The sequence below is a fragment of the Micromesistius poutassou genome, assembly GCF_964030765.1.
Source record: "Micromesistius poutassou genome assembly, contig: SCAFFOLD_914, whole genome shotgun sequence".
Lineage (NCBI taxonomy): Eukaryota > Metazoa > Chordata > Actinopteri > Gadiformes > Gadidae > Micromesistius > Micromesistius poutassou.
In genome coordinates, this window is record NW_028177754.1 from 1,671 (window position 1) to 15,450 (window position 13,780).

General features: G+C 46.7%; 1 protein-coding gene across 1 annotated transcript; it reads right to left on the reverse strand.

The window, feature by feature from the left end:
- Positions 1 to 2,323: 2,323 nt before the first annotated feature.
- Positions 2,324 to 12,820, reverse strand: LOC311375738 (alpha/beta hydrolase domain-containing protein 17A-like). The gene is made up of 5 exons (XM_084490793.1): positions 11,401 to 12,820; positions 10,585 to 10,976; positions 8,399 to 8,593; positions 5,586 to 5,765; positions 2,324 to 4,301 (listed from the first exon to the last, which is right to left on the reverse strand). The coding sequence occupies exons 2-5, from the start codon at positions 10,968 to 10,970 to the stop codon at positions 4,076 to 4,078; spliced, it is 987 nt and encodes a 328-aa protein (XP_084346919.1). The 5' UTR covers positions 10,971 to 10,976; positions 11,401 to 12,820; the 3' UTR covers positions 2,324 to 4,075.
- Between the last annotated feature and the right edge of the window lie 960 nt (positions 12,821 to 13,780).

A 13,780-nucleotide genomic window follows, 5' to 3' on the forward strand; every position in this document is an offset into this window, starting at 1 on the left:
TGATTATAAGCCAAGAGCGAAGAGGCGGGGGGACTATAGTGGTACAGCTCACTTGATTGGACGACAGCGTCTGGGAACGGGATGCCTGCGTTCCGCTGATTGGCCTCTATGGTTTGAAACTCTTAGAGCTGCACTTGCCAGGGGGGGCGGGGCCTCATGCAGGATGTAAATAGATCGGAGCAGGATGAATCGATCGCGTTGAGGAGGTTCACTCCCTTCTCACTGAATGAACTGCTTTGTATTTTGTATGAGTTTTCTTTCTTTATGTCTTTGTACCTTAAAAGGCCAGAAAATGAAAAAAGAACAATTGTTATACTGTCAGATAAATGCTAGTGCCAGATCTTTTTTTTTTTTTCCAAAAACTATTATTTCATTAGAATATCTTTAACAGAGGGACCGCGCACACACACACACGCCTCTACTCTATACTGTTGGCTCGCGTTGGACCTGTTTATTACGGCCTTAATGTCATCCAGCTGCACTTCCCAGCCCGTTATGGAGCTAGCCCTCAGTTGCTTTCTTCTTCACTGCCAAAGACTCCTCTTCCTCATCCTCCTCCACCTAAATAAATTATTATCATTAACTACTCGCCTTGTCTTTTGTCCGTGTGACCCGCCCCCCCCCCCCCCCCTCTCTCTCTGAGACCCCAAGGGCCAAACATGCACCGACTTACTGGCACTGGACGTGTAACCAGGGGCTACAGACGTGGGTAAATATTGTTCCTAATGGGAGAAGGCATACAGCGCGTTCGCCGTGCATCGTAATTAAGCAATATCACACGAGAGGGAGTGCTGTTGTACTGTATATCAGCACGGCTGTGATTCGGTCGTAGGCACGAGGCCGCAGATAATCACACCGTGCTGATATACAGTACAACAGCACGACCTCGAGTGTGATATTGCTTTTATACAACAGTGCTACGAGCACATTTTATTAGTTAACAGTAATAAGAAACAAGAGATTATGATTTGTTTGTTTAGTAATCATTTATTCGGCTCCGCCAACAAAAATAGTTCCGCAACTGAAGGGAGACTAGGCTGTTGCCAGGCAACACATATACAGTACATAAACATTCCTAGACACAAGCTCGCTACTCTATTATATGATGTATCCAGGCCTCTTTCCTTCCCTTCGTCCTCCTCCGAGTCTGATGATGACCATTCATAGTTCAAATCAAATGTTATTTTTGGAAATATGTCCATCTTTACCGTGCAAAGTTTGCCACAATCTAAGATAGGCTATCTCGTGTCCAATCAAATTGCTCGGTTGGGACCGGTCGGAACTAACTGTTGTATAATGCTGTTTATAGTCGATCAGTAACTTCAAACGGGTCGGTCACTCGGTTACCGGTCGTGGTTGGACAGACACAGGACGATGGACGCTAAGAATAGACCGATGTCCGGTGTTTGTGTCAGCCTACAGGTCGCGGGTTCTTTCTGGACAGAGTTCCGCTCGTTTCGCTGAGTGGAAGGAAGGTTCTTCTGCTGACTTTATGCAGCGGTCGTGGACTTTTGTTTCCTGAGCTGACGCTAATAACCGCACACACGTGGTTTGATGACCTGACCTACTGACTCCACAGGTTGGGTTATTGGCTCATCTCGTCTAAAACACCAACATATTTTAGGCAACAGCGACATGGCTAATTAATTAGGAGTTTTATGCATTTCATTTGATGGGTCATTGTTTTTTTTCCCAGATGTGATTGCATGAAAGTGAAAAAAAAATGAAAGAAATTTAAAGCACGTCACTTAGTGCATTCTCGACCGAAAAGGCTAAGCACCTTTAAAGGAGGACACAGAATAGCGTCTTCTTCAGTCATCTCTACGGGGTGGGTGTTCATTATCTTGGAAGTTTTTTCAAATGGGATGCTGTAGTTTACCTTATTTCACATTACATTTATATAACTATATATAAACACCCTCATGTTTGTTTTCCTTCATTCCACTAAAGCCCGTTCTAACAGATCGAGAACACTCTGTCATAACTTAAAGTAAAGCGTTTGAGTAAACAGTAAAAACAAGCATGTGACTACAGTTTATGACTAACAGCGTTCCTCCTCACGAACAAAACCTTCTTCAGAACAAGGATGGATTCCCGAACTGTACAACCGCTACGACCAATAGGTCAGAGGTCAAAGGGTTATGTTAGGGTCAAAAGGTTAAAGGGACTGTTGTTTTTTTTAGCTCATGGATGAAATGGTCAATGGAATGACTGTTTAATTTGAGTAGGAACCCTTTCTACTTTTAGAAGTAAGAAGTAAAATGAATATTATGCACGGCAGCAATGGAATAAGAACAAATGAAATCCACAAATACATGGAGGAGGAAAAATATCTTTATTTACAACAATGAATACATTTTGTTTACCTTTAATTCGAATCATCAGCATTACAATATGTGTCAATCGACCAAGAAAAAACGCACACACACACACACACATGAACAGGGCGCATATTGTGCCCATACACAGCTGCTCTACAAAACTACAGATTTGGTTGTGTTGCATTCACCTGCCTGCAAAGCAATATGAAACAATGGCCCAGGCGGGCTTTAGAATTTAGCATCTTTTCTTGTGACGGTGGAAAACGCGAGTCTTGACATGGTAGAAAAATATGATAATAGTTTTGCTGGATGCTTACAATTTGTTGTCCAGGGCAAAATGAGAAAATAACATTTCTTGTTAAAACTGCATATCAAGTGACAAGTTGCCAGCCAGAAAGAGAGAAAGCCGCACTTTAGTCTTTGGTAGAAATATAAACATTACATTTAATCGGCACACACAAACTAAACAATACCATTTGGTTTTTTTGTTAAACAACCAAGTATACACCTTTAGCCTTCCTTAAGCCAGAGTCGTGAACTGAACCGGAGCCCCAGAGGGACACACTGCCAACCTTGTGGTCGAGTCTGAAGTCTGGAAAGTGTTCCGAGGTATTTCAGGCAAATGTAATCCGTTAAATAAAACGATACAAAATGGATGTGCATGAGTGGTGAGTCTGCGTTCGACCGATGCCTTAAAAACAAAAAACGGTATTTTTAAAATCTGCAGGACGGTGAACAGACCGCGCTCACCACCCCGTTGATTAAGAAGAGCCCGCAGAATCATCGTCAAAGAGATATCCCCGCGAATAACGCGGCTAAAACAAAAACACTAGGGGTCGGGAGAGGTCAGCGTTGGATCAACCACTACGTTAATGTTAGAAAGATTATCAAAATGTAAAGCAAAAGGGGTTTACGTCCACCTGAATATGTACAAACGGCCCGACGACCCGGACGGGGTTTTGGGGGGGGGGGGGGGGGTCAAAGCACGGCAGGGTATAGTGGATTTTAACGCGCGGTTACGTGTAGCGTAGCAGCAGAGCATGTGTCACCAAACAGCTTGGTCTCGTTAGTCGTAAAGCGGCGCTGGTGCCAACCCCCGTACGTCTACGTCCGGTTTAGAAAGTGAGAACGCGTCAACGGATTGACGCCTTTCACCGCTCATCATACAAAACACACTAAAGCAGGTTTTACATTTGAGAAATAAAATGCCCCCCCCCCCCCCCGCAGAGAGAGAGAGAGAGAGAGAGAGAGAGAGACAGGTGAGGAGGAGAGACCAGCACACGGAGGGCCTGGGTCGGGCGTCGTCCTGCTGGGCTCTGAGAAGAGAGAGAGAGCTGTGGTTCCCTCAGCACCACACAACAGAGTGTTGGGGAGGGATTCCCCTCTGGTGGTGGGGCCGGCCTCCAGGCCTCCAGGCCCTCAGGACAGGGTGAGGCCTGGAGAAGAGGCGGGGCGGGCGGGGGCGGGGGGGGAGCGTGCTTAGCTCCGCCTCCGCTGGCTGTGTTGGTGGGTGCTGCTGACTGTAGTCTCAGCTTCCTGTAGTCCCCTCGGAACGGAACAGAGTTCAGGAGGGAGGAGGGAGGAGGAGGAGTAGTGGCGGGTTGTGATTCTACACTTTGGTAAACGCATTTCAGGGGGGGGGGGGGGAGGAAGCTCCTCGTCTTGGTTTGTGGGGGATCCGCACGCCCCCCAGCGACGAAGAGCGCGGGGGGGGGCGAGGAGGAGGCACTCCCACCTCTCCCCCCCACCGACCTCTAGGGGTGCTGCGCGGCCAGCTCCTGCCCTATGAAGCGGCGCAGGCGCTCCAGGTACTGGCTGTAGAGCTCGATGTCGTTGTGGCCGGCGCCCTCCACCCACAGCGGCTCCACCGCCTTGGGGCAGCGCTCGTACAGCGCCAGGCCGTGGGAGAAGTCTATCACCTCGTCCTCGGTGCCGTGGATGATGAGCGTCGGGGACGTGATCTTGGAGACCTTCTCGATGCTGAGTGGGGGGAGGGGGGGGAGAGGAGGGAGAGAGGGAGAGGGAGAGGGAGAGTGGGAGACAGAGAGACAGGGTAGGGAGGTACAGATTACCATTAGTATTAGCAGTGCAGCTGACCAAGTGATATCCTACGTGAACCCTATTCACAACCCTTTCTGATTAATGATCACGTCTCCTCACACACCCGACGCATAGCTCCAGCTTTCCACCTACTCTCCTTTTGTTTTTGTTTGTATTTTCCTTTCCACTACGTAAAGCGACATTGGGTTTGAGAAAGGCGCTGTATAAATGTCATTTATTATTATTATTATTTATTGTTACCAACAGTGGATTCAGATACACGTCACTAAGCACCGCAGTCTGCACCCACGGGTGCTGAAGAGAAACAGGCAAAGGGGGGCGACTGCCAGCGCTGCGATGCGATGCGAGACGTGCAGGACGAAGCCACCTGATTGGCTAACCTCAGAGAGCGAACCCTGAGCTTGTTGACAACTTACGGGCGGTCCAAAGTCAACTCCACTCGGTTTTACAAGAGTCAGTAAATTAATTAAACGGTAAAAGGAAAACCAAACCGCCCTGTTTCAGATTGTCGTCACATTTTTTAATTGTTTTACTTCTGATAAGAGACTTTATTTATTTAGGTCTCCACCCGCTACAGACAGGTTTAGGGAGCGGTCACCTGGTCACTATGAACACAACGCAGTAGCGTGGTTTAACCAACAGAGGGTGATTTGAGTATATGTTTACCTCTTACTATATACTTTTGAAAACCTGTGCATTAAAAAGTTGAGATTTGAGACCCGGATCAATCTATAGCACCGCTGTATACCCCACACCCTGTGGTGAGATTTACCCCAGTTATTTTTTAGACTTAGTTATTTTAGAGTTGTTTTTTCCTTCAATGCAATATTTAACAAGGAAATGAAATGAGAACCCTAATGGTTCCTATCACACACACACACACACACACACACACACACACACACACACACACACACACACACACACACACACACACACACACACACACACACACACACACACACACACACACACACACACACACACACACACACACACACAAGTCCATGGAGGATTCGCAAATGAGGGCATCAAATTAAAGTGTGAATTAGATTCGATTTTGTCGTTTTTAATCGTAGTCCTATCAACCGATTTGTATTTATAGTAATATATACTTTTGTAAGGTGGTGCATCGTTTGAGAATCACTACAGATAACCCCCCCGCCCCCCCCCCACCGGTCCGTGGCGCGGCGCGGGACTCACTTGGGGAAGGCGTCGAAGCAGTAGGTCTTCTTGGTCTCGGGGAAGGCCACCCTCATGCCGGAGGTCAGGGGCGAGTGGAGCACCACGGCCGCGCACTCGTAGCGTGACGCCAGGTCCACCGTGGGCACCGTGCCGATGCTCTGCCCGTACAGGATGATGTTCTCTGGGCTGATGCCGTACCTGTGGGTCGGAGGGGGGGGGGGGGAACACACATTCAATATCCTCTGGGCTAAAAAACGAGTACTACTGGGGCGGCAGTAAGCTCAGGAGGCAGAGCGGGTTGAGCTGGTAACCGCAAGGTCGCTGGTTCGATCCCCGGTTCCTCCCTAGCTGGAGTGGTCGAGGTGTCCCTGAGCGAGACGCCGCCCTCACCCTGACTGCTCCTGACCCGCTGGCTGGCTGTCACCCTGCACCGTCGGTCGGTGTGTGAATGTGTGCATGAATGGGTGAATGTCAGGCGATGTTGTAAAGCGCTTTGGGTAAAAGCGCTGCATTAATGCAGACCGTTTACCATTCAGGTACATTGTGCCATTGACCGGGAATTGACACCGCAGGTGAGAGAGAGTCGACGCGAGCGTAACGTAGGCGTATCCATTCACACCGCCGCCGTTTATTTCGCTGTATTTTTAAGGTTCATCAGATAACATCATAACCGAGACGCTTCAGAAACGCTTAAACAGAAGTGAAGCGTAAAGTTAAGCTTTGGTCGGCCGTGAGACGGGCGTAGAACGCTGCCGGTGTGGATCAGTGCACTGGTCTGAATGGATTCTATCTCTGGCTGAAAAAACGCGTCTAAAACGGCTCTGGTGTAAATCGGCCTTTAGACATCTTTAGCCAAAGACCTTTACACGTGACGCAGAGTACGACCGGCCTAGGAACCATCGACGCATCATCAGCTGTCTCGTGTTTTATGATATCTGGCACACGCCTGCTCCACGCCGCTCCCATAGGGCGCCCTCTGTACAGCCATCGTATAAAACCCGCCCCGTATTCAATAAACCGTTCTGATTGGCCTGACCCGGGCACAGGACTGCTGAAAGTCTGTCTGGACGGAAGGGGGGGGAGGGGGGCAATAAACTGAGCATGAGCTAGATGCAGCTACATCTGCAAACTCCTCCATCTATAAGCTTCCTTTATCCTTCAAGACACTCATAGAGATATATATATATATATATATATATATATATACACTGACTAGATGTGGCCTGAGCTGCGCTGTTGAACAGTGGAACGTATGTGTCAACGCCGCCGCCATCTTGCCGCGGGGTAACCACGGTAACCACCCACCCGAATGAATGAATGAATGTCGATGGGGCCAAGAAGTCCATTCCCAGTCTAAATCACTCTAATACGCCTTTTTTTTTAAAGGAAATCTTCAATCGGGTCGGGTCAAACGTGTGTTTGTGGTAATGCTAGTAAAAATAAATTACTAGCATTACGTGTACTATCATTACACGTCTGACCTATGTCAGAAACCAACCCGCTTGAATATTACCTTAAAATAAGGCGTTTTAGAGTGATTTCCCGTCGACGTTCATTCATTCAGGGGGGTGGTTCCCCCGCGGCAAGATGGCGGCATTGTTGACACATGCTTAGAAGCCGAATGTGATATCTAGTCAGTATATATCTATGATATCTAGTCAGTATATATATCTATGATATCTAGTCAGTATATATCTATGATATCTAGTCAGTATATATATCTATGATATCTAGTCAGTATATATATCTATGCTATCTAGCCAGTATATATATATCTATGATATCTAGTCAGTATATATATCTATATCTAGTCAGTGTATATATCTATGATATCTAGTCAGTATATATATCTATGATATCTAGTCAGTATATACATCTATGATATCTAGTCAGTATATACATCTATGATATCTAGTCAGTATATATATCTATGATATCTAGTCAGTATATATATCTATGATATCTAGTCAGTATATATATATATATATCTATGATATCTAGTCAGTATATACATCTATGATATCTAGTCAGTATGTATATATCTATGATATCTAGTCAGTATATATATATATATATATCTATGATATCTAGTCAGTATATATATCTATGATATCTAGTCAGTATGTATATATCTATGATATCTAGTCAGTATATATATCTATGATATCTAGTCAGTGTATATATCTATGATATCTAGTCAGTATATACATCTATGATATCTAGTCAGTATATATATCTATGATATCTAGTCAGTATGTATATATCTATGATATCTAGTCAGTATGTATATATCTATGATATCTAGTCAGTATATATATCTATGATATCTAGTCAGTGTATATATCTATGATATCTAGTCAGTATATATATCTATGATATCTAGTCAGTATATATATATCTATGATATCTAGCCAGTATATATATCTATGATATCTAGTCAGTATATATATATCTATGATATCTAGTCAGTATATATATATCTATGATATCTAGTCAGTATATATATCTATGATATCTAGTCAGTATATATATCTATATCTAGTCAGTATATATATATATCTATGATATCTAGTCAGTGTATATATCTATGATATCTAGTCAGTATATATATCTATATCTAGTCAGTATATATATATCTATGATATCTAGTCAGTATATATCTATGATATCTAGTCAGTGTATATATCTATGATATCTAGTCAGTATATATATATCTATGATATCTAGTCAGTGTATATATATCTATGATATCTAGTCAGTGTATATATCTATGATATCTAGTCAGTATATATCTATCTAAGCGAGACACTGGCAGTCTGTTCTGTCCGTACCGCGTGCGCAGTGCGTGCCAGGCCGCGTCGATGTCAGCGTACAGGTTCTTCTCCGACGGCTTGCCCGTGCTGGCGCCGTAGCCGGCGTAGTCGTAGGAGAAGATGTTGCAGTTGATCCGCGTCCCCAGGCCGATGTAGAAGCTGCTCATCTGACCCAGGTCCACCGCGTTACCATGGGAGAAGAGCACCGTGAACCTGGAGGGGGAGAGAGAGAGAAGGAGAGGGAGAGAGAGAGAGAGAGGGGGAGAGACAGAGGGACAGGGAGAGTTAAAGGGTAGGCAGACCCCAGTCCCCATGAGACAAGTTAAAGAAAATAAGTATTGTGAGCTGTTGGGACAGTCTTAGGTTTCAGAACAAATGGACACAAGTGCGTAAGGGTATTGTCAAATTCGCAACCAATAGAAAACATCCACTTCTGGAAAACCCCTGTTGAGCAACTGTATCGATTTTAGTCAACAATAACAAAAAATAAGTTCACAAACACATTTTAAGATGCCATTCCCCTTAATGTTGACTGTTGATTCAAATGAACTGAACCACGAAATGACAAAAGAAATGACTAAACAAAATCAAATGGTTCGAGAATAAAGCAGAATAGTTCAGCTTTTAAAAAGGTATTTGGTGACAGAGTTCTGGAATATCTGCCTGCTGCTATAATGCTCTTATAATGTCATCATTATCACTTCTACCTTTCAGTTCATCTGTCTCAACATAGTAGGACTATAGACTGAAGCCTTGTAGTCCGTCTCCTGCCAACAACAGGCGTTTCACTGCCAACAGCGACGGCCTGGGCTGGATCCATTTCAAATCACTTGTACTTCTGGGCATTTTGTAACAGGCTATCCGCTGGCACTGGCCTTTAATTTATGACCTTTCGCCGTTTAGAGAAATGGAAACCACAGAAATCGCAAAAGTATTATCCAGGTCCTTCTCAGATGGGCTTATTGTTTAGACGCAGATGCAGGTCATGCTTTGCCGCCGGGCATTCTACCGAGAACGCGACACTGCTGCCATATTGGGTTAAGTTTGAACGTATTCAAGTGGGTAATGTTAGATAGCCCTCAGGGCTGGATTGATAGGTCGGTAACCTGACCACCTCTATTTCTTATTCATTGATTTGGGGAATTTAGGAGAGACAGAGGAAGCAAAGTTCAACAGCAAGGAGGGCATCTGTCTGTCTGTCTGTCTGTCTGTGTGTGAGTGTGTCTCAGCGTGGCTGAGTCGCCGCGCAAACACTTTGAAACCTGCACAAAAAAAAAAAGAAGTGAAAGCAAAGCAAAATAAAAGTAAGAGATAAACAATACAGAGAAGAGACAGACGACGCTAGGCAGGAAGGTGAGGCCTTCCAACCACAACAGGAAGTCAAGGATGAGGGGGGGGGGGCACACAGACAGACTGGCACTCTACACCACAACCAGTCACACAACCAGTCACACCACAACCAGTCACACACAAACCAGCCCCACACCAACCAGTCACACACCAACCAGCCCCACCACAACCAGTCACACCACAACCAGTCACACACAAACCAGCCACACAACAACCAGTCACACAACAACCAGCCACACCACAACCAGTCACACCACAACCAGCCCCACCACAACCAGCCCCACAACAACCAGTCACACACCAACCAGCCCCACAACAACCAGCCACACCACAACCAGTCACACACAACAACCAGCCACATAACCAGTCACACACCAACCAGCCACACCACAACCAGCCACACAACAACCAGTCACACAACAACCAGCCACACAACAACCAGTCACACAACAACCAGCCACACACAAACCAGCCACATAACCAGTCACACACAAACCATCCACACACCAACCAGTCACACACCAACCAGCCACACAACCAGTCACACCACAACCAGCCACACCACAACCAGCCACACAACAACCAGTCACACCACAACCAGCCACACACCAACCAGCCACACCACAACCAGCCACATAACCAGTCACACACAAACCATCCACACAACAACCAGTCACACACCAACCAGCCACACAACCAGTCACACCACAACCAGCCCCACACCAACCAGCCCCTAGGGGAGGGGGGGTAGGACATAAAGTGGTGCGTTGAGCTGACCAGCAGCTGCTCATGAGCATCACTTCATGACAGCGGGGGGGTGGTGGGGGCTGGGTGGTGGGGGGGGGGGGACCCACCTGGCAGCGGGGGCACAGCGGATGTACATGCAGCCCACTTTGTTCCCGCGGGCCGAGCGCGTGAGGAAGACCTCGGTGGTGTCCAGCTCCCGCTGGGAGTACTGGAACTCGGCGCGGTCCATCAGGTGCAGCTTCCACTTGCCCTCCACCGCCCCGCCGCCGCCCCCGGACATCGCCCCGCCACCGCCGCCGCCGCCGCCCCGCGACCGCAAGCCCAGGCCTCCGCCGCCGCCCGCCCCGGGGGGCAGGGCGGCGCCGGCGTCCGGGTCGGGCAGGAGGGTGTAGGTGGGCTCGGGGGGCAGGAAGGCCAGCTTGGCGGCGATGCGGCCGGGGCAGGGGGGGCAGCAGAACAGGCAGCACAGCTCGCTCAGAGAAAGGCCGTTCATAGTGTACTGGAGGAGGGAGAGAGGGGGAGAGAGAGAGAGAGAGAGAGAGAGAGAGAGAGACACGGACACAGGGGATCACTGTCTAATGAATACGCATTGATCGCAGTGTTAAGACAAGGCAGTGATTATGATGTGGTGGCGTATAAGGCGTCCTGTGTCTGCCTGAACGCACACGCACATCGAGGGAAGATAAATATAAGTTTGGTCCAAGTGGACACTGTGATGTGGACATCATTTGACATAATCACTCTGTGTGTTCATCTCTGCTCGGCTCAAGAGCCGTACAGAAGCGCAGTCACTCTGGTGTGTAAGTAGTGGAGTGAATCCTCCGATTGACCAATGAGACTTTGGATCACAACAATGTCAAATAATCAAGTGTTCATGTTTGGTCGCGTAGTGTGAGTGCAGATGAAAGTAAAAGTAAATCTACCTGTTGAGACGAAGGTCGTATTTTGGGTTCAATAAGTTATAAAACAGACTAAAGGAACAGTTCCACACAGCAATATTGCCACACACACACACACACACACACACACACACAGTGACAGCAGAAGTTAAAGCGTGCAGTCAGCAGGAGACGGAGGAGTAAGCTGAAGATAAGCCCGCGGGCCGACGCGTTATTCGCAGCCCGTCAGAACCGCACACAGTTCTGATATCGAAGTCCACATCGGATCCATGTCCTCGGTCAGAGGATAACGAGTGGTTCAACTCTGAAGTCTGTAAAAGTGAAGAGAAAAGAGAAGATTCCGTCCCCTCGTTAAAACTTGGACCAGCTTTGTTGACAGCTGGCTCCCGGCGGGTTCAACAATCCGGTCTAAAAGAAAAAAAAAACACCCGATCCCGGATCTCCACACGTTTAAACCAAGTCCACCATTGCTCGGTTCCGTTTTTTTTACGGATCAAACATCAAACACAGAACGGCTCCGCGTTTCCACCGTTTGTTGATTCGTGAAGCTCGAAGTCGTTTTCTGCGGTCGGTAACGCGAGTCACGGCGAACGGGACCGGAGGGTCGGAGTCTCCCCGCCCCGCGGTCAGAGTCCACCGGGGACCGCCGGCCAGGAGATAACAACCCACGGCGGCGATCGAGATCGACGCTGCACTTTTAGGTTTCGACCAACTTTACGGTCGCGGCTGTCATTTACATTAACCCCCGCTGTGCCGAGTGTTTCCCCTTCTCTTCTTACCGCATCCGGAAGTGACAACCGGGAGGAAATGACGTCAGAGGGCTTCGATGGAAAACACCGGGAAGCGACGCAGACAGAGTCGCGCACACCCGGGGGGGACCGGGGCTGATCCCAGGACGGCCGGGGCTTATCGCGGCGTGGCCACCGCCGGTAACAATACTGGAACGATGACAAAGTCGGGTGTTGGTTTCGATTGATAGATCCCGATGAATAATAATGTGCGTGCGCACGCAGCACGACGGCGGTTCACTACGTGTCCATCCAACGCGGTCCTGTCGTCAGACGGTAGACGTGACGTCATAACCCAAAATACACAACCGAATGACCCACACGGGAGGTGAGGACGGAGGACGGGACGTCAAGGACCGAAGCACAAATAGTTACTTTTGGTGTTTATATTTTGGATGGAAACTTATGAATGTTTAATTTGAATGAATCAATCAATGCACCTGGATGAAAAACACTCGAGTGTACCTTTGCCATTTATAAACTGGCTTAAGTCGCTTCATCCTCCCCCTCTGGCAACCCTGGCAGGGCTGCATGGAGCACATGGGCCCTAATAGGATGAATGGATGCACCCCGGTTGAACTGAACGTCCACCACGCAGATCCAGAGGATTCCAAACGTTTGATATACAATGCATGTACTACGGAAGAGGATTAGGGCCATATGTGGATTTTTTTTTTTTTGAGTTTTCAGAGTTTAAAGTCAGAATTCTGAGTTGAGAATCAGCATAAAAATAGTTTAAAGAGTTTAAAGTCGATATTCTGAGATTAAAGTTAGAATTCTGACTCATGTGGCCCTAATCCTCTGTGTAAGTAGCCTACGTGGTTTCATCCTCATTGGTGAACGATGAGGACTCGTCCTCTAAGGTTTTAAACCACTTGTCGTTGTTGGATCAAACCCCTAACGTGTGAGTAGGGTTTGGGTCAATAACCCTGTACTAACACGGGAATAGTGTCACGTGGGTTAAAAAAAAAATTACATATGGCCTACATATTGTGACCTCATTAAGGAGTCGATAATTGTATTTTACTTTTGGTTGACATGTTATTTTGCACAAGTTGTGCCATGTAAAAGGTCCTAATATTTCTAACCATCCACTGACTTCATTTCATGCTTTTCGGACATAGTTAATTGGCCACAGATTCAGAATATTGTTGTACAGAATATTATGGAAGTGATGCTTTGTCTCAAACATAGTTATATAAATAATAATAATGCTTAAACATCCTCGTTTTTTACTGTGCCTTGAACAGAAAATGCAGTACAACCGCTTGTGTGTTTTACCAAATGAAGACTTTTACTTATTCCTACGTTTATATTTAATAGCCTCCAGGGATACGGTCATAAACATTGTTTTGTGTAGTAAAGGGACCCACACAGCAAATACCGTTTGCTGGCCTATTGTCTGAGGCCATTTCTTCTTGTGTTTTGCTGAGTCGGAAAATACCCCCAGAAAGATCAGTATGTGCAGCAGAAGTGTTTATTGGAGAAATGGTGTTCAACAAAATTAATGTACTCAACACTTCAATGTGTATTATTGTGCCAAACAGAAAAGGCAGGCAAAATGAAATACAGGAAAATCTTTTTAAAATAAACTTTGATTTTATTGTTTTACGTAC